The 21823-nt window shown below is 44.5% G+C and overlaps 1 protein-coding gene across 11 annotated transcripts in view; it reads left to right on the top strand.

Annotated features, from left to right (window-relative positions):
* CEP63 (centrosomal protein 63) overlaps positions 1 to 5579 on the top strand; it is a 62116-nt gene extending 56537 nt beyond the window's left edge. For 10 of the 11 annotated variants that reach the window (XM_053309097.1, XM_053309103.1, XM_053309105.1 and 7 more), the window contains 3 exons: positions 122 to 327; positions 878 to 1151; positions 5061 to 5579. In XM_053309097.1, the coding sequence (XP_053165072.1) occupies positions 122 to 327; positions 878 to 1151; positions 5061 to 5219 (639 nt within the window). In that variant the 3' untranslated portion in view covers positions 5220 to 5579. Of the gene's footprint in view, positions 1 to 121; positions 328 to 826; positions 1152 to 5060 lie in introns of those variants that run through there. The other variant, XM_053309106.1, reaches the window with a different exon arrangement.
* Positions 5580 to 21823: the final 16244 nt, after the last annotated feature.

Genomic DNA, 21823 nt, shown 5'->3' with positions numbered 1-21823 from the left:
TCCCTAATACAAGACTTGGAATTTTTACTTCTTAAATTTGCAATGCTGAAGCAAACTTTAGGGAGACCTGGGCTTGTGAACAAAGCAAGGCAACACTGACCAAAGCACTTCTATCTTCAAGGCAAAAGATGCCCCTTTAGTAGAACTCAAAGAAAGTTATACCAAGGCCCTAAGTGAAGTGGAGTCTAAGAACCAGCAACTACAGAATGAACTCTCAGAAACTCGAGCCATCATGGAAGAATCCTCTCGGATCTCACAAGACACGCATGATAGTATTGTACTGCAGATGCAGCAGCAGGTGACAGAGGTGAAGAATACAGAGAGCAGGTAAGAATCTGCATGGCATTGCAAATGGTGATTGCTTTTCCAAAAGGATCGTCACCGGCAAGTGTTGAAGCTTTATAGCATTACTGGCTTTAGGCAGTGGTAAATGCCAAAGCCAGTCTGAGATAGCTCATGGCTTTTTATATCTCTAATCATTTCCCAGATTATTTTTCTCTGACTGTAGGTGAGCTCTGATTAATCCTCTTGTTTGTTGTCGCTTTTGTCAGATGAAGTTGGGAGGAACAATGGAAGGGGATACCTTGCATTCAACTAGTTCATCTTGTGTTTTTCTTTTTTCTTTTCTGGATTGACATATAGCTTATGATGGCAGAAGCTGCTGTAGCATAGGTTCATAGATAGAATGTCACAGGTGGTTATTCCCCAGTGCCACTCTGAATTCTTTGTAGGCTTTCCCCCCTGCATTTGGAACTTTTGTGTAAAGCATCAAAAACAGCCAGTTTGTTCTAAAGGTTCCCTAAGCATACTTGCACAATGTTTGCAGCTGAAAAGCACTGGCCCATCTTGATGTAAATGGGTGTTAATTCGTGTTTAGGAGAATGCAAGAGATGCAGTGCAAGCATGAAGAAGACATGAGAGCTTTTCAGGCTCAATTTGATAGAACTGTTCAACACTATGAAGAGGAACTCAAAAGAGTACAGCACTTGGCAGCCAAAACAACCTCTATGTCTAGTACAACTGTTGGACCATCCCCTCAGATCAGCAGCGACTCTGTCCAATCGGCTGAGGATCCCTTCTTCAGATTGGAATCTGCTCATGATGTGTCAAGGGAGAGTCTCCTAAGAGATGAGAAAAACAATTCGCTTTTGGTAAGTGTAATAAACTAAGGAATGTACTATTTGACACCCAAGTGAGGATTTGTTTTTCTCTTTAAAACAGCCCCCTGCCGGCATGCTGCAATCTAGGTGGGCAGACTTGGTGGGCAGCTATTTGCCATGGCAGCTTCCCCCTCTCTTCCAGGAAAAAATCTAGAAGTGTAGGAGTGACCCTTGGAATAATAAGACATGGAGGTAGATGTAGGAGAGTAAGTGGAATTCAAATGTACCTAATAATTATGAGAATTACAACATGGGAAGAGCATATTACCATCGGAGAGGGTTGAGAGTGGGAGATACTGCTTTGCAGTGGTTCCGTTCTTGCCTCTCAGGCAGATTCCAAATTATGTTGCTTGGAGACTGTTCTTCAAAATGTGAACTTTTATATGGTGTCCCCAGGGCTCCATACTGTCTCCAATGCTCTTTAACATCTACATGAAACCGCTGGGAGAGATCATCAGGAGGTTTGGTGCAGGGTATTATCAATATGCTGATGACACCCAAATCTATTTCTCCATGTCAACGTTGTCAGGAGAAGGCATAACCTCCCTAAATGCCTGCCTGGAGGCAGTGATGGGCTGGATGAGGGATAACAAACTGAGACTGAGTCCAAGTATGACGGTGGTACTTATTGCGTGGGGTCGAAACTAGGGATACAATTTTGATCTGCCAGTTCTGGGTCATGTCACACTTCCCCAGAAGGAACAGGTACACAGTCTGGGAGTGCTTCTGGATCCAAACCAGAATCACTCCCAGGTGTCCCAGGCTGAGGCGGTGGCAAGTGTGCTCAGCTGATATGCCAGCTTTGCCCGTTTCTTGAGATCAACTACTTCAGAACAGTAGTATATATGCTGGTAATCTCCAGACTTGACTACTACAATGCTCTATGTGGCGCTGCCTTTGTGTGTAGTCCAGAAAGTTGGTACAGAATGTGGCAGTCAGGTTGATCTCTGGGTCATCTCGAAGAAACCATGTTACTCCTATATTAAAAGAACTACACTGGATACCATTAAGTTTCTGGGCAAAATACAAAGTGGTGATTATAACCTATAAAGCCCTAAACAGGCCCAGAGTACTTAAAAGAACATCTTCTTCATCATGAGCCCCATCACTCATTGAGATCATCCATAGAGCTTGTCTGGCGGCTACACAGGGATGGGTCTTCTCTGTTGCCACCCTGTGGCTGTGGAATGTGTTCCCTGCTGAAATAAGAGCCTCTCCATCTCTGACAACTTTTAAGAAGTCTTTAAATACACATTAATTCACCCGAGCTTTTTAACTAGACTTGTGGTTTTAAATGGTTTTAAGGTTTTCATTTTTCAGGTTAAAAGGTTTTAAGTTTTCAAGATTTTGAAAACTGTTGGAGGTTTGTGATCTGATATACTATCATTTGTGATCTGCAGAAAACGTGAGGCTGGACTGCAGGAATCATTATGCACTTTGGCTCACTTTTCAGAAACTGTGTCCTAGATCATATGACTGCTGAGGTGTATGCTTAGACTGATGTGGGGATTGTGAAAGGCTTGTAACCCAATCATGAGCATGTTTACTCAGAAAGACATCCCATTGATTTCAGTGGGACTTGGTTTCTAGTAAGTGTTCCTAGGATTATAATTCTGGTGTCTTAAAGCAATTTGTTCTACTATTATTGTAATCAGTCTTATGACTTCCAAGTTTGCCATGAGGCTGTAAAGAAGCCAAACTGCAGTTTTGGGGATTTGAGACTCTTGATCACCCTAGCTTGAAACCCTAGGTTTCAAGATTTGGCTAGAGAAAAATGCACTTCTACCATGTACTCTGCTTATATTAATGATCTGCAGATGTAATGGTCCTCTAGGAATATAGGAACATAGGAAGCTGCCATATACTGAGTCAGACCATTGGTCTATCTAGCTCAGTATTGTCTTCACAGACTGGCAGCGGCTTTTCCAAGGTTGCAGGCAGGACTCTCTCTCAGCCCTATCTTGGAGAAGCCAGGGAGGTAACTTGAAACCTTCTGCTCTTCCCAGAGCGGCTCCATCCCCTGAGGGGAATATCTTACAGTGCTTACACTTCTAGTCTCTCCAAATGATCTTTTGTGAACAAGTACTTGGTATGAAATAATAACATTAGTATGAAAGAAACTACTATCAGATGACTGATGTGCTCCCGGAAAGTACGTATTAGACTAGTCCGTGTATCTTTAGTGATAACTGAGGGTTTTGTGACTCTAATGAAGTTAAGATATTTCACTGTTTTAGAGATTTGTGTATTCCCTTTCAAAAACATTTTAAAGTAGGTTTATCTTAAGAGATAGCAGTTCCAAACTCCCTCACACCTCATAGTAACTTCAAAGTTTTTCTAAGGATGTAAATCTAGGTAAAGATAAAGTTGTGCTGTCGGGTCAGTGTCAGCTCCTGGCAACCACAGAACCATGTGGTTTTCTTTGGTAGAATACAGGAGGGGTTTACCATTGCCATCTCCTGTGCAGTATGAGATGATGCCTTTTACCATCTTCCTATATCGCTGCTGCCCAATATAGGTGTTTTCCAAGCCCTTTTGAAATTTAGTAAGAGGGTTTGTGTTTTTAATTTTAATTTTGTGTTTTTAATTTATACCCTGCTTGATGTGATAGTCTTGGGACTAGAATGTCTAAGCAGGAATAAAAGAGGAGGAAACCTCAATGTGCAGAGAAGATAATTTCTTGTCCAGCACATTCAAATCTCGAGGGCAACTCTCAAGTCTGTGTGTTGAAGAAGAGGCCAAAATGGTCTTATACATGAGATAGTATAGTTGTGGCTTCTCCTGAAAAGAATTGTATTGTATTTTCCCATGATAAAGAATTATAAACTCAAAATGTGTTGGGAAATACATTTTCTTCTCTGTGCCCAAAGTTCTCCCTTTTTTGTCCTGTATTATTTGCCTTCTTCCCTTGCAGGTATTTCTCAAGTAAACAGGTTTGAATCATAGTGTAAGTTAAATACAGATGGAACTCATTATCCGTATGGGGTTCTGTTCCTGCAGATTACTATGATAATGAGTAATTGAGTCTATGGGAATGCAGGGGCTAGGTTCCCAGACTTTAAAAAACCCCTAAAAAACCCACAAAACCCCCCACAAAAAAAGGCCAAATAAGCTGCCCTACCGTGCTCTGTGGGTCTCCTGGTGTCAAGCAATGTCCCCCAAATGCCCCCCAAAATCCAAAACAGCCCCCCAAAATTGTGACTTCCCCCATTTTTCCTGAAATGAGCCACAAAATGGCTCCTGCAGACAAAATGGTGGCCAGAAGTGACCTCTGCCGCCACTCCCGACCCCCTGGGAACTGCGGGAATGTATGTGGGTATTAACCCTTTCGTATCCATGGATACGAAACCACCCTGGGATTGTTTTAATGAAAGGCGGTATATAAATTTAACAGTAAATAAAAATAAATAAAATAAAATATTGAAATTGGGTGTCAATTAGACATCTGTGAATATGCAAAACCAAGATATATAATCCACATATAACAATTTATTTTATTTATTAAAACATTTTTATACCGCCCAAAACTTACGTCTCTGTAAGTTTACAGAGTACAAGGTTCTCTTCTACTATATAAACCATGTTCTTCACACTTTACAAAGCACCTCCCCCCACCCAAAAATGCAAGACATAAAAAAAATTGTGGTTGCCATTCAAACATGAATTCAAATGTTCTTAATTATTTAAAGTTTTGGGAAAGTGGTTCCTTTTCAAACTTTTTTAAAATTGTTTTTTTAAATCATGCCTTTTTTAAAATCATTGATTATGGATTTCTGTCAGTACACTGTGACAGAACTGTGCAGTGCTTTCTCCTTCACAGTTTAATGGTGCAACTTTATAGTTCAATCAGAAGTCATCTTTTCCACAGGGTCTGTTTAACACCTTTACTTTGTCTTTTAGTGTGCCCTGCCAACCACAGACATAGGAGCAGCTGCGGCCAAGTTCCTGGAGGAAGAGGAAGTAAGATCTCAACATATCTTGGAATGCTTAGATGCACATATTGAGGAATTGAAAAGGGACAGTGAAAAGACATTGCAACACTACACACATCAAAAGTAACATTGTTTCAAGGTCCATTGATTGAAGAGCTGGCTCAATTTTAAGTTGCATCAAGCAATGGGCAAGAAGTGCCTCTGACATTGGCGGCCCTCAAAAGCTACTAATGGATTCCCTCCTCCTTCACCCTGGGTTGTTCGGTGGTGGTGAAACCAAGGAAATGAAGTTTGTCTGGAATGAAACATTTTGTCTGGTGGCAGTAATTGCACTACTATGTAAAACATTTCTAGCTGCCTAATTGTGTCCTGTTGCCTCAGAGCATGCAGTGACCTTCAGGAGGGAGTTATTTATGTAGCAAACTCTATGGAAATTATCTATTTTTAAAATGTATATATGTGAAGAAATAAAACGACAAATACCCCATATCTTCCTCTTTATAAAAATATGAACCATCTCAATGACTATGCTCAATATCAGGTTTCCTGGGAATTAATAATCTGCTTTCAAGTTTATTTGCTGTCTGTTCTGCAAAACATGGTATGCAAACTGGCCTGAGAAAGCAAGAAAAGGACTTGCAGTTCTGCTTCTGTAGTATTTCTTGGGTAAAGTAGTGTTGCTCTCCTTTTCACTTGAATACCAAGCATCAAATTAATAATTTGGTGATTCCATCTTATTATTTTATAGCTTTCATGAGCATAGAGGATGAAATTCAGCCAAAGAGATAGATGCAAAGAGAGAAGGTAGAATAATAGAATTTTAGAATTGTAAGGAATCTTGAAGGTCATCTAATTAGGGATGTGCATGGTCTGGACCGGCACTGAGGGGGGGTCTACCTTTAAGGGCGGGGGGGTAGAACTTACCCCTCCTGCCACTCTTCCCCCTCTGGCGCTGTAGTTTAAAGAGAAGTTTTTGGGGCGGCAGCGTTCCTCGCTGCCGCCCCTGCCCCCGTCGTCGCTTGTTAGTCTCTGTAATAGCAGCACGCATGTGCGAGTGGCAGTGCGCGCGTGCCTGTTGCCGCCGTGCGCACGCGTGCCGCCTACGTCACACGCAGCGTGTGTGTGACGTAGGCGGCGTGCGCACGGCGGTGACAGGCGTGCACGCGTGCTGCTATTATGGAGACTAACAAGAGAGGACGGGGGCAGGGGCGGCAGCAGCGAGGACTGCCGGACCGGTCCGGCTCCGAACCGGTTCGGAGGCCTCCAACATGGCCTCCAGACCGGTTCGTGCACACCCCTACTTCTAATTCAACCATCTGCTCAGTGCTGACTGATGGCTATCCAGCCTTTTTAAAATTTTATTTATCTATCATATTCTTTACCACCTGATGTGCATCCCTAGGTGGTGTACTTAAGTTAAAATACAATATAAAAAAGAGAGAGTGGTGGGATCTCTTCCTTCCAGTGAAACAGAGCCCACCACTGCACAAGGTAGATTGTTCCACTGTTGAAAGAAAAGGTGTTTTGCTATAGAAGATAAGTTGGTTCAGAAGGTGAAGTTCATTGTAAGTAATAAATGTGTTTAAATGAGATCAATTTAACTTATGCAACAGCTGCCTTATGGAGTTCTAAGCAGCTGTTCGCAGCCATAAGAGAAAATTATGGCACACTGAGCCTGGTCAGTGTGCTGGGCAGCTTTTAAGAAGTTGTTTAGCTCCAGCAAGAAATGCCTTAAAAAACACACACACACACAGGAGGGGGAAAAAGTGTCCTTGGGGAATAAAAGAACAAGCCAATCATTGCCTTTCTAAATCTTGAACTAATCCTTTCTGCCACTGCTTCTTAGTAACCCAATCTGAATTACTATTGAGATTTCAAATATCTGTGTGACCAAAGTCATTTTCATTTTCAGTGAGATTTCAAATTGTGAAGATGTTTTCTACCTGAATCCTTGCTATAATCCTGTAGTGTTCAGCTGAGCTCTAAACCCCTACCTTTTCCTTTTCAAATATTTCCTTAGTGTAACATGACTTTTTTTAAAAATTTCTATAAGTCAGAGAAGCTTCTGCATGTAATGAGAAGACTCCTGCAGAATGGGTGAGGTGCCAGGAGACTAGAGATAAGAAAATGTTGTCCCTAACTTCAAAATTGGGGGCGGGGGGAGGAACCAGGAAACCACAGACTTCTCAACTTAATATCAATACCTGGCAAGATTCTAAAACAGATTATTAAGCAGTGTGTCTGTGAGCACTTAGAAAAGAATTTACTGATTAGTAGGAGCCAGCATAGATTTATCAAGAACAAATCATGTCAAACTAATTTCATCTCCTTTTGACAGTTACTAGTTTGTTTGTCTTAGTTATTATACCCTGATATATGTAGTTTAGTAGATCATGGCAATGCTGTGGATATGGTTTATCTTGCTTTCAGCAAAGCATTTGACAGTCTCCCCTGATATCCTTATTGACATGTTGGTAAAGTGTGGACTATATGATGCTATTGTTAGGTGGGTTCACAGCTGGATGAACAATTATACCCAGCGAGTACACATTAATGGCTCCATGTTATCCTGGAGGAAGGTATTGATTGGAGCACCACAGGGCTCTGTTGTGGGCCCTATGCTATTTAAAATTTTCATAAATGGCTTGGAGGAAGGAGTATATAGGGTGCTTTTCAAATTTGCAGATGACACAAAAGTTGAGGGATAGCTAACACCTTGGAAGATAGATTCAAGATTCAATCTGAGCTGGAAACACAATGCTTCTGACAATGCTGCTTAAAATTGCATTAGCTTTTTTAGCAGCCACATCATACTACTGGTTCATATTCAACTTGTCCAACTTGGCAGGGAACTACATGTTATAGTGGACAAGTTGAATATGAGCCAGTAGTATGATGTGACTGCTAAAAAAGCTAATGCAATTTTAAGCAGCATTGTCAGAAGCATTGTGTCCAGATCACAAGAAGTAATTGTTCTACTATTATTCTGTGCTAATCAGACCTTACTTGGACTATTGTGTCCAGTTCTGGGCATTTTAACAACAACAAATATTTATATACTGCTTTTCAACAAAAGTTTCCAAAGTGGTTTAAATAGAGAAATAATAAATAAATAAATAAATAAATAAGATGGATCCCTGTCCCTAAAGGGCTCGCTCTAAAAAGAAATGTAAGATAGGCACTAGCAACAGTCCCTGGAGGTACTGTGATGGGGGTGGATAGGGCCAGCATCTTTTAAGATCTTTTGTCAACTGGAACTAGTTCAGAGCAGGGGAACAAAGATTGCGAGGGGTCTGGAAACCAATTCCTGTGAGGAATGGTTGAACTGGGTATGCTTAGCCAGGAGACGAGAAAATTAGGGGGGATTTGAGAGCCATCTCAATAGTGGTGACAAAACCTAAGGATGCTTCTGGATGGTTGGGCAACACAAACTGTCCTTTACTCTGTTCTTCGTTCAGAGATAGCCTTGCTCCACGAGCATACATTCATGTATGCCTTCATTTTACATGCACATACCACAGCTTTGTACACTGCCATCTTCCCAGCTTGCTATCTCGTTTTTGTCTGGTTGCATCTAATTTTATGGCTCTTTGCCAACACCTTCTCCCACAATACTGTACATTGATACTGATGAATGATATGAAATCAAACTCTGCATGAAGATATACCAAAAGAGTAACATATGTTTTGATTTATTCTGTTCTGTAGGGATGGTAAATAATGCCTGTCAAAACACACGGACATTTTGAAAGCTGACTGTTCTCTGTCCCCAACAAAATGAGTGTGCCGCCATTTCTTCTTCTGCCCTGTGTTTGATTTTTGTGTAGAGCAGGGGTGGGCAAACTTCAATCAATCAATCACTCAATCAGTCTTTATTGATACTGTCACAGAACAGCAAACAGTACAGGTCGAACAAAAGAAACAGGTGAGTAAACATGATACAGTAGCACAGCTGGAAGTATACTTCTACTATGCAGAGTAAATTCATACCCCTTTCGCTACATGAGCCTGTTATGCGGAAGCCAATATTTGTTACCTGATTTTGCTAGCAATCAAATGAAACTTAGTGATATTTAGGGATGTCTTTCTGGTAGGTCAGCAAAAACCTGATATAAAATGAATCCATGTGGCCTGGGAAATTAATTAAATGTAGAGATGTAATAATGAAAAAACCCATTATAACTCAAAATACAGTAAAACATGGGATGTGGTTTCAATGGCAGCTGATGCACAGGGACAGAGTCTTTGAGCATATGGGATTTTCATGAACTTCCCTTTGAGCACTGTGGTGGGTAAACTTAAAACGAACTAATATGAACCACCTGTGACATTTTGGAATTGTAATTTGGGTTAAATATCTAGCAGGGTTAGAACTAAATGGTTGGCTTCTGAGAAATACTCTTTTGGGAATCAAAGATTGTTCTATTTGTGTGTCCATGTCAAAAACACGCTGTCTGAGTGCCATTTTGGCTCAGGCATAACCCATTCTTAATAAAGTCTCCAGGTTGAAGCCACATAAATTTAATTTTGGCCAAATAACTCTTTTCCAGTGTGAGTTAAAGTTGTCTACCAATGTTAAGGGGACTACACCTGTAGGATGGAAATTTAACCCTAGCTAGTAGTCAAAGACACTTAACCATACCCTAGATTCTACCTTGGGGGTGCCTGCTTCCAAAAAAAAAAATGACGTTAGGTACACATCGAGGTACTTGAAAAATATTTATCAGAAATTTCTTTTGTGCAGAAAGATTACTATATGGACTGGGTGGGCAAACCTGGTCCTCTAGTTGTTATCCCTCACTATTGGCCACTGTGGTTGGAGGTGATGGGAATCGTAGTTCAACTGCAATTGTTATTGTACAGCTGGAAGTCATGTTTGCCCACCCTTGGTGTAGAGGGACTAGAACAGTGATTCTCAAACTTGGGTCCTCAGGTGTTATTGGACTTCAACTCCCATAATCCTCGAGCAAAGGCCACTGAGGCTGGGGATTATGGGAGTTGAAGTCCAATAACACTTGAGGACCCAAGTTTGAGAATCCCTGGACTAGAAGAACAAGATATATATCCTCCAAGCAGCTGTCGCTGCAGATTCATCCCTTAGAAAGCAAGGGAGTGTTTGACGGAGAAGGAGAAAATAGTGAACAAGCCCTGCATCCTGAGCAAGTGACTTGTACCATAGATGTGGAACCAGAACTTACCCACTGGGATGGACTTTCTGAACAAGTAAAGTCTGAACAAGTAAAGTCTGTGGGACTGGAGTTAGACCAGCACACAAGTTTTTCTGGATCCCTCCTAGCTGCAATTTCAGAGGGAAAATTCTGATTTTTATTGTTAGCATGGTTTGCCATTAACGTCATGAAGCTCAAGTCTTCATGGTAAAAAATAATTTTGTTAGCATTAGGTAGATAAGGTAAAAATTTTAAATGAAGCAATGGTAAATGGGTGACGAATAGCTTTCCTTCATGAAGCTGGGGACAATATTTGCTCAGCTTCTGTGATTTATGGATCAACATTTCTCCACCACAGAACCTGGTGGGGGAATCCAACAGCCATGGCTGAAACTCTGCTCAAATTGTACAGTATGTCCTTGTGAGGTCAAATGATTGTAGTCCCACCCACTTAGGGCTGCACATTTCACAAAGCATGAGGCCATTGTTGTATCTCAGCAAAGCTATAGCAGGTGTGTCCCACCCCTTCCAGTACCAAGTTTCTCTTATTGTATGAGACAAATGTATCAAGTTGGGTAAAGCTGCAGCTTTGCTACATTTGATACAGCTATATATTTCTCTCCACCGGACAACACAATTCCTACACAATATGCAGACAATTCCTACACAATGTCCACACAATGTGCAGTTCTTTGGCAAACTCAAGTTAAATCTCATAATGCAGTTGTAGATATCTTAGAATATAAGTGGGTAGTGCCATTTGGTGCAAAGGCACCTATTGTTGCACCTGGCAAGGGCAAGGAATACCTGTAGGACATTTTTTCTGTTCTGATTAAATCAAATGAGAAGATGATGTATATTACACTGGAGTTTCATATAACGTCCCTTAGGAGTGCATAAATCAAAGATGATAGCATCTAAACATTCCACTTGTAAAGACATCTTGAAGAGCATCTTAATGTTTCTCAGTACCTTTTAAAAAAAAACTTCTTTTGCATCACTTTTGTCCTAAGCGATGCAAAAGTATTATATTTTGGAGAACTTGTTCTAGAGGGATCACTTTTTCTCTGTATGAGTCAACAAAAACTTTAAACTAAAAATTTGGGTATATTTAAAACACTCCTACATATCTGGGGCTATTTCTGATCCCCTAAAATCAGGTTTTTAAAAAACCCCTACCATGACTTGTGCCATATTTCCTATAGTAACAAATCAGTTATTTTGTCCTTCAGTTTTGAGGAAACACTGATTCTTTCTTAGAAAGAGGGCTGTAGTAACAGAGGTCAGTGGTGGCCTGTGAATGTGCCTCTGGGGGGGGCGGCGAGAGGCAGCTTTAAGAGTAAAGTAATTTGGGACTCACCTCCACCGCCGCGGCACCTGAACGCTATTTGGAGCTGCAACGTGCCGCCCAGCAGCCTCTACGGCGGGGAAGCACCTCTGCCACTCACCTGGCTGCTGGTGGGGGCTCCGGAGGTGCGTTCACAGGCTGCCACTGAGAGGTGCTGAGGACCTGAGACTGCTCTGTACTTTGGCAGAGTAATCTGTGCCCCAAATGGGCAAGCAATCTGAGATGAGCAAATTGCAAAAGAAGATTGGAATTCCTGGTCTTTGCTTCTCCATGTATGTGTGTGTGACGTAGGTGGGGGGAGAAAATATTAGATGTGCCTGATAGTAAGGATAAATTAAAAAATTTAAATGGAATGGTATGTGTAGCTCATAGGTTTATACCATCAAAAGATCTCTTTAGTGGGCTTAATGTGTGTTGAGACTGTAAATATGCATGTTTTGGAGGAGGAAGAAGGTTGTTTATCCTGGAGGGTGATGACAAAGCTAGTGCAGACATCTGAGGCACTTTTATCTGTGCCTGCAGGGTTTCCATGCATTCATCTATTCCTTCAGAATGTTGAACATCCCTTTGGAATAATCAGTTGGCCTTAACAGTTTTATAATTAATGAAGCTGGAGGGGAGTTTTGTCTTTGAACTGATCCTTTTAATAACACTAAAGAGTTTCCTCCTTGCTTGCAAGGCTGAGCCAGATGTGCATCTTCCACTTTACATATTTAAAAACTCTTTTCAAATAAACTTCTGGTATGCTGGATTTAATTTTAATTTGTACACTACATTAAGGGTTCAGAGAAAGTTTAGGGATTGCACTTGGCTACCTCCTTTCTCAGGTATAAACAGTGCTATCTAGTATGTTCAATTGTATGTCCATAATTAATTGTATGCCCATTCTAAATCTTTAGGGCACCCTGCACCAAGTATGATCTTTGTGCTCTGTAAGATTTAGTAGAGCTCAGAGCAGGGCTATCTGACTTCACGACACCTCACTGCCCCTGTCATGCATAATTCGTCCCCAACAAGAGCCCTAAACTGTAAGCCCTCAAAAGTAAGTGTAGAGCTTCTCTTTTTAGGATAGTTTCCAATTCTTTATAGACATGATAATGTATAAAAGAATGTTTACAATAGGTTTTTGGACTATTCAGAATACTTTACAAAAATCTTAAATTAGCTGTTTATGATTGTTCAGTATTATACCCATAATGCAGATGGGCTTTGTGATGGTATAAATGTTAATGTATGGAACTGGGTGTAAACTATTATTGTAAGGCATGTGAAGGAAGGTTGATTGGCGGCAGCAGTATTAGTAGTGAGACCCCTGCAGGAAGGGCAGAGAAACGCTGCTTGGCATGCAGGAGAGAAGGCAGTTGGCATGAGAGAGGTGACAGTTAAAAATCAGTTGGATGACTCTCAAACAGTGAAGAGGGGAGAAAGTGAGATGGCGGCTTGGATCAAGAGAGGAGTAGTGAACAGGAGGGACTTCTCTGGAGAAGAGAGAAGCGAGGCTTAAGGAGAGGCAGAGGGTAAATCTGCTTTTTAGCAGAGAGCCTATTGCCTGTTCACAAAAAGACCTGAAAGTACTGAGAGGGGAGCCAGTTCAGGAACAGAATCAAGCTAGGCATGTAACTCAACCCCTATGTGCAGGGCCCTCCCTAGGGGGCTGCAGGGCTGGGGGCAAATCAGCATGTGCCGGCCCCCCTTAACGTTTTCATTGATTACAAAATCATACTGACTGATGACCTACTGTGCAAACAGTGTGAGTGAATAAGTGAGTGAGATTTTTGGACATGTCCAAACAGCTTGTTCATATAGTTCATTTGTAAGGGGGAAAAGTTAAAAGCACAACAGATGCCCCTTGCTTCACAGTTCTCACTCACATATTCTGGACTGCAAACCAATTTGAGCATAGTGCATGTACAAATAAAACAAAGTTTATTTAGCTTTAGATGTTTACAGTTAGCCCTGCTTTCACTAGTTGTTAAATACTCTATGGATAGAGAGAACTCTTTCTGGTAGCTTCACTGTAGTAGGAAAATGTATTAAAAGTCATGAAACAAGCCACTGATAGGACTTTTTTTGGATATTTTTTTAAAAATTCAAAAAAATATTAAAAATAAGCAATTTGTCCAAACCATTTCAATTTCAACATTCAGAGCTCTCCCACCCTGCCCTATATCTGCCCAGTATCAAAGCCCTATGCCAGGTCATTCCAGGTGATCTAAAGGTGATCTAATGGAAAAAGCACAGCCATCCAGGAGACTATTCTAGGGATGTGCATGGTCCGGAGCAGTCCGGACCGGCACCGAAGGGGGGCGGGGAGGGCTTGCTTACCTTGCTTCCTTGCTTCCTTTTAGGGCGGGGAGGGCTTGCTTACCCCTCCCGCCTCTTTGCTCCCTCCAGCGCCTGTATTCTATTGTATAATTGGGGCGCTGGAAACCAGCCGTCTCCGCCGCCCCCCCGCGAGCGGATTAGGGGCAAAGGAAAACTACTCCCCCCCTCCCGCCGCCCCCCCGAGTGCTCACCACGTTTGCCAAAAAAAGAGAGGAGCTCGCGAACAGAGCTCCTCTCTTGCCAAAGTCTCTGGCCCAACTGGGGCCTTGGGCGCGCGCGCACGCGCGATAGGACTTCTCAGCTAATGGAACTTTCGCCGGAGGTCCAGTCTACCTGCCGGGAAGAAGCCGAGTAGACCGGGCCTCCGGTGATTGGAGGCCCAGTCTACCCTCCGGGAAGAAGCCAAGTAGACCGGGCCTCCGGTGAATGGAGGCCCGGTCTATCCTCCGGGAAGAGGCCGGGTAGACCGGGCCTCCGATCACTGGAGGCCCGGTCTACTCAGCTTCTTCCCGGCGGGTAGACCGGGCCTCCGGCGAAAGTTCCATTAGCTGAGGAGTCCTATCGCGCGTGCGTGCGCCCAAGGCCCCAGTTGGGCCGGAGACTTTGGCAAGAGAGGAGCTCTGTTCGCGAGCTCCTCTCTTTTTTTGGCAAACGTGGCGAGCACTCGGGGGGGCGGCGGGAGGGAGGGGGGCGGGAGGGCGGGAGTAGCTTTCCTTTGCCCCTAATCCGCTCGCGGGGGGGGGGGCAGCAGAGGCGGCTGGTTTCCAGCGCCCCAATTATACAATAGAATATGGGCGCTGGAGGAGGCAAAGAGGCGGGAGGGGTAAGCAAGCCCTCCCACCCTTAAAGGAAGACCCCCCACCCGGACTCGGACCGGCCAAGTCCGAACCGGTCTGGAAGTTCAGAGGCCTTTAGAATGGTCTCCAGACCGGTTCGGACACACCCCTAGATTATTCTGGATGAGCACGCAGACTTGGCATGCATTACAGAGACCTGGTTGGATGAGGGGGGAGATGTAAATCTCTCCCAGTTGTGCCTACCGGGTTACTGGGTGCAGCATCAGCCAAGGCAGTTGCCCTGGTTCATCAGGAGACCATCTCCCTCACCAGATGCACTGTCCACCTTTCTGACCAGTTCGAGTGCCTGCATATAGTGATTGGATCGTGAGACAAAGTTAGGGTTCTGTTGGTATACCGCCCACTCCACTGTCTAACAGTCTCCCTGCCTGAGCTGTTCAGGTGGTCTCGAATGTGACATTGAGGATCCCATGGCTGTTTGTTTTGGGGGGCTTTAACATCCATGCTGAGGCTGCCTTGTCTGGTGCAGCTGAGGACTTCATGTCTTCTATGATGACCATGGGCTTGTCTCAACTGATTTCTGGTCCCACACATGAGGCAGACCATATGATTGATTTGGTCTTTGGGTCAATGGTGGACAGTGGTGCTCTGTGGATAGTCCATGAGGCCTCAATACCTTTATCATGGACGGATCACTGTCTGGTGAAGATTGAACTGAAGGTGGACCCACAACACCCTCTGCACAGGTGGGTGACCAGTTAGGATGGTCCACCCCCAGAGGCTTATGGATCCTGATGGACTAGCCAACCTCGCACAGAGTATCTGTGCGCTCTTTTGTTACCTCTCCCCCCACCCACCTTCTGCCCCAGTCTCCGCTACCTAACCATGGCCAGCCTGTGCCGGGCCCAGCTGCCTCTCCACCCCACTGCCACTTCTGCCCCCCCTTTCTGCCCCCCCTCCTGGGCCTTGCCTCCGTGGCCGGGCTAGACCTGCTGCCGCCTTTGGCCTCCGCGGCCAGCCCGCCGCCGCCACAGCGACCAATCCTCCTGGCTGTGCCTCAGCCAATCAGGCGTGTCCGCTGCCCAGCCAATCAGCTGCGTGCTGGGATGCACATTCCAAGGCACACCCAGGAGAATTAAATATATAGATTCCTGATTGCTCTGGGGGAGTTTCCTGCTGAAAGAGTGGATGATTCTGTTGACGCCCTGGCAGAGGTGTAACTATAGGGGGGGCAGGGGGGGCACGTGCCCCGGGTGCCATCTTTTCTGGTCACGTGGGGGGCGTTGCCATGACAAATTTTTATTTATTTTTTTTTAAATTTTTTGTTAATACAAATGTTTCCTGCTCAGTGCAGCAGTGCTGCAGCAGTCAAGGGAGCACATCGGCGCCCCCTCCCCCACGAGCGGTCCCTTCCGCGCCGCCCGCGCCCCCCCCATTGCTTTGCTGGTGCCTGGCAGCCAGTCAGTGGCCTGGCTTGGCAGCGGCGGCGGGCGCTTGTGAGGAAAAACCTAAGTATAATGTAGTATGTTGGGGGGGCGGGGGGGCCCATTTCAGTGCTTGCCCCGGGCACCGTTTTCCCTAGTTATGCCTCTGCGCCCTGGTCTCCCTTTTGTATGAGGAGATGGGTTGGGCGATTGACACGTTCGCACCTAGGTGTCCTCTCCCAACCCGCTGAGCCCAAGCGGCTCCCTGGTATACAGGTGAGTTGTGGACAATGAAGCAGGCTAGTAGATGGCTTGAGCGTCATTGGCAGAAAACTCAGAATGAACGTGACCAAACACAGGCTAGAGCCCATATTAGGGCCTACTCTATGGCTGTGATGGCAGCGAAGAAATCCTACTTTTCGCCAGTGGAGCGTTTTTGAGTGGTTTGGGGTTTCCTAGGTGAGGAACCCAAAGACCATCAAATGGAACACTCAGCAGCCCAATGTGACCAATTTGCTTTACATTTTGCAGATAAAATCACTCCTATCCATTCTGACTTGGATGCCAAAATCTTTGCGGCCCTGGAACTGGATGTTGCAGATGCACCGTCTGGTCTTGTTACATTGGATGGTTTTCCAACTGTGTTGCCTGAGGAGGTGGACAGGCTGCTTGGAAGGTTGAGGCCTACTACGTGTGTCCTTGACCCTTGCCCTTCATGGTTGGTGACGGCTTGTAGGGAGGGACTGGGTCCATGGGTGGCGGGGGTGTTGAATGCCTCTCTAGAGCAGGGGGTAGGCCCCCCTGAAGGAGGCAGTCATTATGCCCCTCTTAAAAAGCCCCTATTGGACCCAGATGACTTAAATAACTTTCGACCAGTTTCAAACCTCCCCTTCTTGGGCAAGGTGTTGGAGAGCATTGTGGCGTCTCATCTCCCTGGATGAATCTGATTACTTAGATCCTTTCCAGTCTGGCTTCAAACCTGGATATGGGACAGAAACTGCCTTGGTCGCCCTGGTGGATGACCTATGCCAGGAGATAAACAGAGGGAGTGTGACTCTGTTGATCCTCCTGGACCTCTCAGCTGCTTTCAATACCATTGACCATGGTATCCTTCTAGGATGTCTCTCTGGGTTGGGACTTGGGTACATGGTGTTATGGTGGCTCCGCTCCTACCTAGAAGGTCATACTCAGAAGGTGGTGCTGGGGGATGCCTACTCCACCCCTTGGCCTTTGACCTATGGGGTGCCACAAGGATCTATTCTGTCCCCCATGCTTAACGTTTACATGAAGCCCCTGGGAGAGGTCATCCATAGGTGTGGGCTGCGGTGCCATCAATATGCTGATCCCAGCTCTACCTATTTTTTAAGTCAGCAGACACCAGGGAGGCAGTGGATGCTCTGAACCAGGGATTGGAGGCTGTTCTGGACTGGATGGGGGCAAACAAGCTGAAACTTAATCCAGATAAGACGGAAGTGCTCTGGGTTGGTAGAACTAATCATCTGAGTAATAAGGTCCAATTTGGTCTTGGCGGGGTCATGCTGTCTTTGAAAGATAAAATCCACAGTTTGGGGTGCTTCTAAACTCTTGGAGGCGCAGGTGGCGGCGGTGTGCAGAAGTGCCTTTTACCAACTACAGCTGGTATACCAGCTGCAACCCTACTTGGAGAAGTCGGACCTGACCTCAGTCACTCATGCGTTGGTAACATCTAGTTTGGACTATGGCAATGCAGCCTACGGTGGGCTGCCCTTGAAGACTGTATGGAAGCTTCAGCTGGTTCAGAATGCTGCTGCAAGGATGCTCATGGGTGCAAGTCACTTCATGAGTATTACACCCATCCTGCATCAGCTTCATTGGCTACCAGTCCGCTTCCAGGCTAGATTCAAGGTCCTGGTATTGACCTTTAAAGCCCTACATGGCTTGGGGCTGGGGTACCTGTTGAACCGCATTCACTCATATGAATCTGCCAGAGCCCTCTGCTTGTCATCTTAGGGCCCTGCTCATGACCCTGCCACTAACAGAGATCCTGTTGGTGGGAGTAGAGACAAGGCCTTTTCGGTTGTGGCCCCTTGGCTTTGGAATGCCCTCCATGAAGAGCTTCGCCATGCTCCCTCCCACACCTTTTTAAGGAGGCTTTTTAATGCTCCATTTTTTTGTTATATCTGGTAGGTATCTTGTGTCTATCTTATTGTTGTGAGCCGCCCCAAGCACTACTGCACTGGAGGGGCAGGGTATAAATATTTTAAATAAATAAAGGGTGGGGCAAAAAGTGGGGTGCTTTTACCCTTTTTATGATGGGCAGATTCCTCCACGTGGGGGTGGAATGATAGTCTGGCGGGGGTGTGTGTGTGCAATTCCAGAAGTTTTGGAATTTTCTGCCATGAAACAAGCCACTTGCAGGACTTTTTTTTTATTTTAAAAATCCCAAAATAAAAATAAGCAATTTGTCCAATCCATTTCAGTTTCAATATTCAGAGCCCTCCCACCCTGCCCTATATCTGTGCCTAATATCAAAGCCCTATAGGAAGCCATTCCATAAATATGCAAGGGGGTGGGGAATTAAGAAAAAAAGGAAGTCCCATACCTTTCATTGATGGCTCTGAGAAGGAGGAGGAAGGCACAAGCTCTCAGGACAGCCCAGGGTTGTAGGGCAGGGAGGACAGAGGGTGTGCACAGTGCTCTGGTGGGCAGCCAACACTGGCTACTCTGCCTCCTGGTTGGAGAGCTTCAGGGACTGGGGAGAGCTTCAGGAAACTGGGAGGCCTGCTCCAGCAGAGAAGCCCTTGGAAGCCCCGCCCACCCACTGAATGGCTGAGAGTCGGTCAGGGAAAGGGAGCTGTAGCAGCATCTCCTCTTGTGCAGGGAACCTTTGGCTAGCAGGCTAGCCTGTCCGTGGCTCCTGCAGGCAGCAGCTCTACAGGCTGGCCAAGCTGGGAGAAGGGAAGAAGGTCAATTTTTGCAGGGCAGGCTGCTCCCCTGTTGGGCCTGTTCCAGCACGGGGCCTGGAGCGATCGCCCTGGTCGCCCCACCCTAAGGACGGACATGCCTATGTGGAAGAAAGGAACATTGGTGGCTGGGGGCGGCTGCACTTCTGTTAAGCTGTAATAATTTTGACATCACTCTGAAACCTTTCCACTTATGTATATGTGGAACTTTGTAACCATCATGCTTTTAAAAGCCCATACTACTACACAAAAAGTGGGAGAAGTTAGAGCTGGTCTTGAATCCTGCCAGATCCAATCTGAGTGGTGGCTTCAAAGATACCTTAAAGTAGAGTGATGCCTCACAAGCTTTGAAAGAGGGAGAGATTTGCCTAATGCCATCAGATGAATTCAGGGCAGATAGATTTGAATGTGGGACTTGCTGTTTTGTAGCTTAGTCACCAGCTCATATTGCATGTATACGTTATAAAATTAGAAACAGTCCAAGAGCAGACTGAGAGAAATATTTCTCCCACACATTATAGTAAAATTCTGGGTCACCCCATGAAGCTGAAGGTTCAGGTCTGGCAAAATCTCACTCAGTAAAATTAATTCAGCTACCACATAATATGGCAATGGGCACCAAGGTTTAAGAGAGGATTAGACAAACTCTTGATGTCTTAGCAGTTATTGACCATGATAGTTATTTATTAACCATAATATCCAATATACCATTAACCATGATAGCTAAATTCTATTGGGAATTGCAGCTAAATGGTGCCCAGTTTCATAGGCATTACACCCTCAAAACAAGATGAGGAGGACAAACTACAAATGAAGGCCATTACCTCCAAATCCTACCTGTTTGTACTCAAAGAGGCATCTAACAGCCCACTGTTGAAAATGGAATACTCTGCTTTGGTCTGATCCAGCAAAGCACTTCTTAGGTATGTTCTTTGGTTTTTAGGTTGTTTTTATGTTAATATTTATTGTTATGAGCCGTCAAGCATAAACATGCTTGAAAGTGGTGAGAGAAAATTTTAAGTAAACAGTTTAAAGCAGCTTCGATATTCCAGCTCTTGTATTACCAACTAAAGAATGAAGATTGGGACTGGTTCTTGCTGATATAATCGGTTCTTGCTGTCTTGAATAGACAGCAAATGTGTATATTTAGTCTTTAAAGATGCTGATCCTTCATAAAGAGCAGTAAGCAGAGTAGGTTGAGTGGAGAATCCTTGGTGAGACTAGTCATGGGAATGCACAGCAGTATTTTCACTTTCAGGTGCCAGGTTTGAGGTCATTCCTACTGCAATACAATATAGTCATTTCCAGTCAGATCCCTACAGCGTTAAGTGAATGCAAGAGCTGCAATAATTAGGGTTTGTTTTCAATCCAGTTTTGGCAGAATCAAATGTTTGCTGCTGTTCTATCTCAGAGAGAAAAGAAAAATCCATACTCCAGCTTTTCCTATAATTAAATCTACCTCTCATTTGTAGCTCCAAGGCACTTAGTGTGGCATACATTTTAATGCACCGATGCAGTTTTGGTATGCTTCATATGTCATAGAAGTAGTGAGTATACACTAGATCTAGGTAATTCAAGCTCTTTGCGGCATATTTGTAGGGTACACATTAGTAGGAAAAGACATGTAATCGTCTCACACATGCTGGTGGAACCTCACATGCTGTAATTCTTTTAACATGTACTTTTTTGGTCTTAGATGCAGAAACAGCTGTTAGACACTTTTCTCCATTAAAAGTGTCCAAAATTCTGAGAGCTAACACTGCATAACGGTTATGATCAGGGAAAAACCAGGTTCAAATTTCTACTTGGCCATGAAGCTCACTTGGGGCCAGTTGCTCTCTCAGCCTAAACTAATTTACCTCACAGGTTTGCTGTGAGGATAAAATGGGCGAAGGAGAACCATGAAGGAAATAAACATGAATACACATCTTTGAGGTAATAAAAAATGATGCTTTTTGGAGAACAAATAGGGTGGTTGTCACTGATTTTGTTTGCAGGGGATGGTTGATTCCAGGAATTTCACACCATTTTGTGCATTCATATTTCCCTCTGTCGCTAGGAAACAGGGTCTCTCACCCTACAAGATGTTCCAATCAGTGCATGTGTTGTGGTTGTACAGTGCATGAAACAGGCACCTACTGGATAGTTCCTATTACTCTGACAAATGTTAACACTCCCCTCCCATTTTTCCTATTGGTTTAAAACAAGTATTTGCTAGAAGAGTATTGCCCTGCTTTACAGTTCTAGCAAATCTTATCATACAACGTGCTTACAATATAAAAATATGGACTCAGTTGTGCCACACCACCTTTTAAATCCTTCATGCAACAACACTCTTTCCCTGAGCTTCCTCCAGTGACTATGAAAACAACACTACATTTTGGGGTGGGAGGAAGAGATGGTGTGAACCCTAGCTCTGCTGTCTCCCCACAGCCACCCATACTGCCACCCCACCCCACCCCAAATCTGCATAACGTATTGACTGGATATGATGCTATGAACACCCTCATGCAAGTTGCTATTGGGAAAGTGTGACTGATGCTTGTATCACTTGATCATCTGAATAAGCCCTTAAACTGTGATACCATATGTATGTGTCATCCCAGCAAAAGATCAGGAAGAATGGCCTATTTGACAAAAGAGATGGCTCTGTGTGTGTGTGTGTGTGTGTGTGTGTGTGTGCGCGCGCGCGCGCACACACACACACACACACACACACACACACAG

This window comes from Hemicordylus capensis, chromosome 3 (assembly GCF_027244095.1).
Source record: "Hemicordylus capensis ecotype Gifberg chromosome 3, rHemCap1.1.pri, whole genome shotgun sequence".
Taxonomy (NCBI): domain Eukaryota; kingdom Metazoa; phylum Chordata; class Lepidosauria; order Squamata; family Cordylidae; genus Hemicordylus; species Hemicordylus capensis.
The sequence above is the reverse complement of the archived record's forward strand: the minus strand, read 5'-3'. Positions and strand labels throughout refer to the sequence as shown.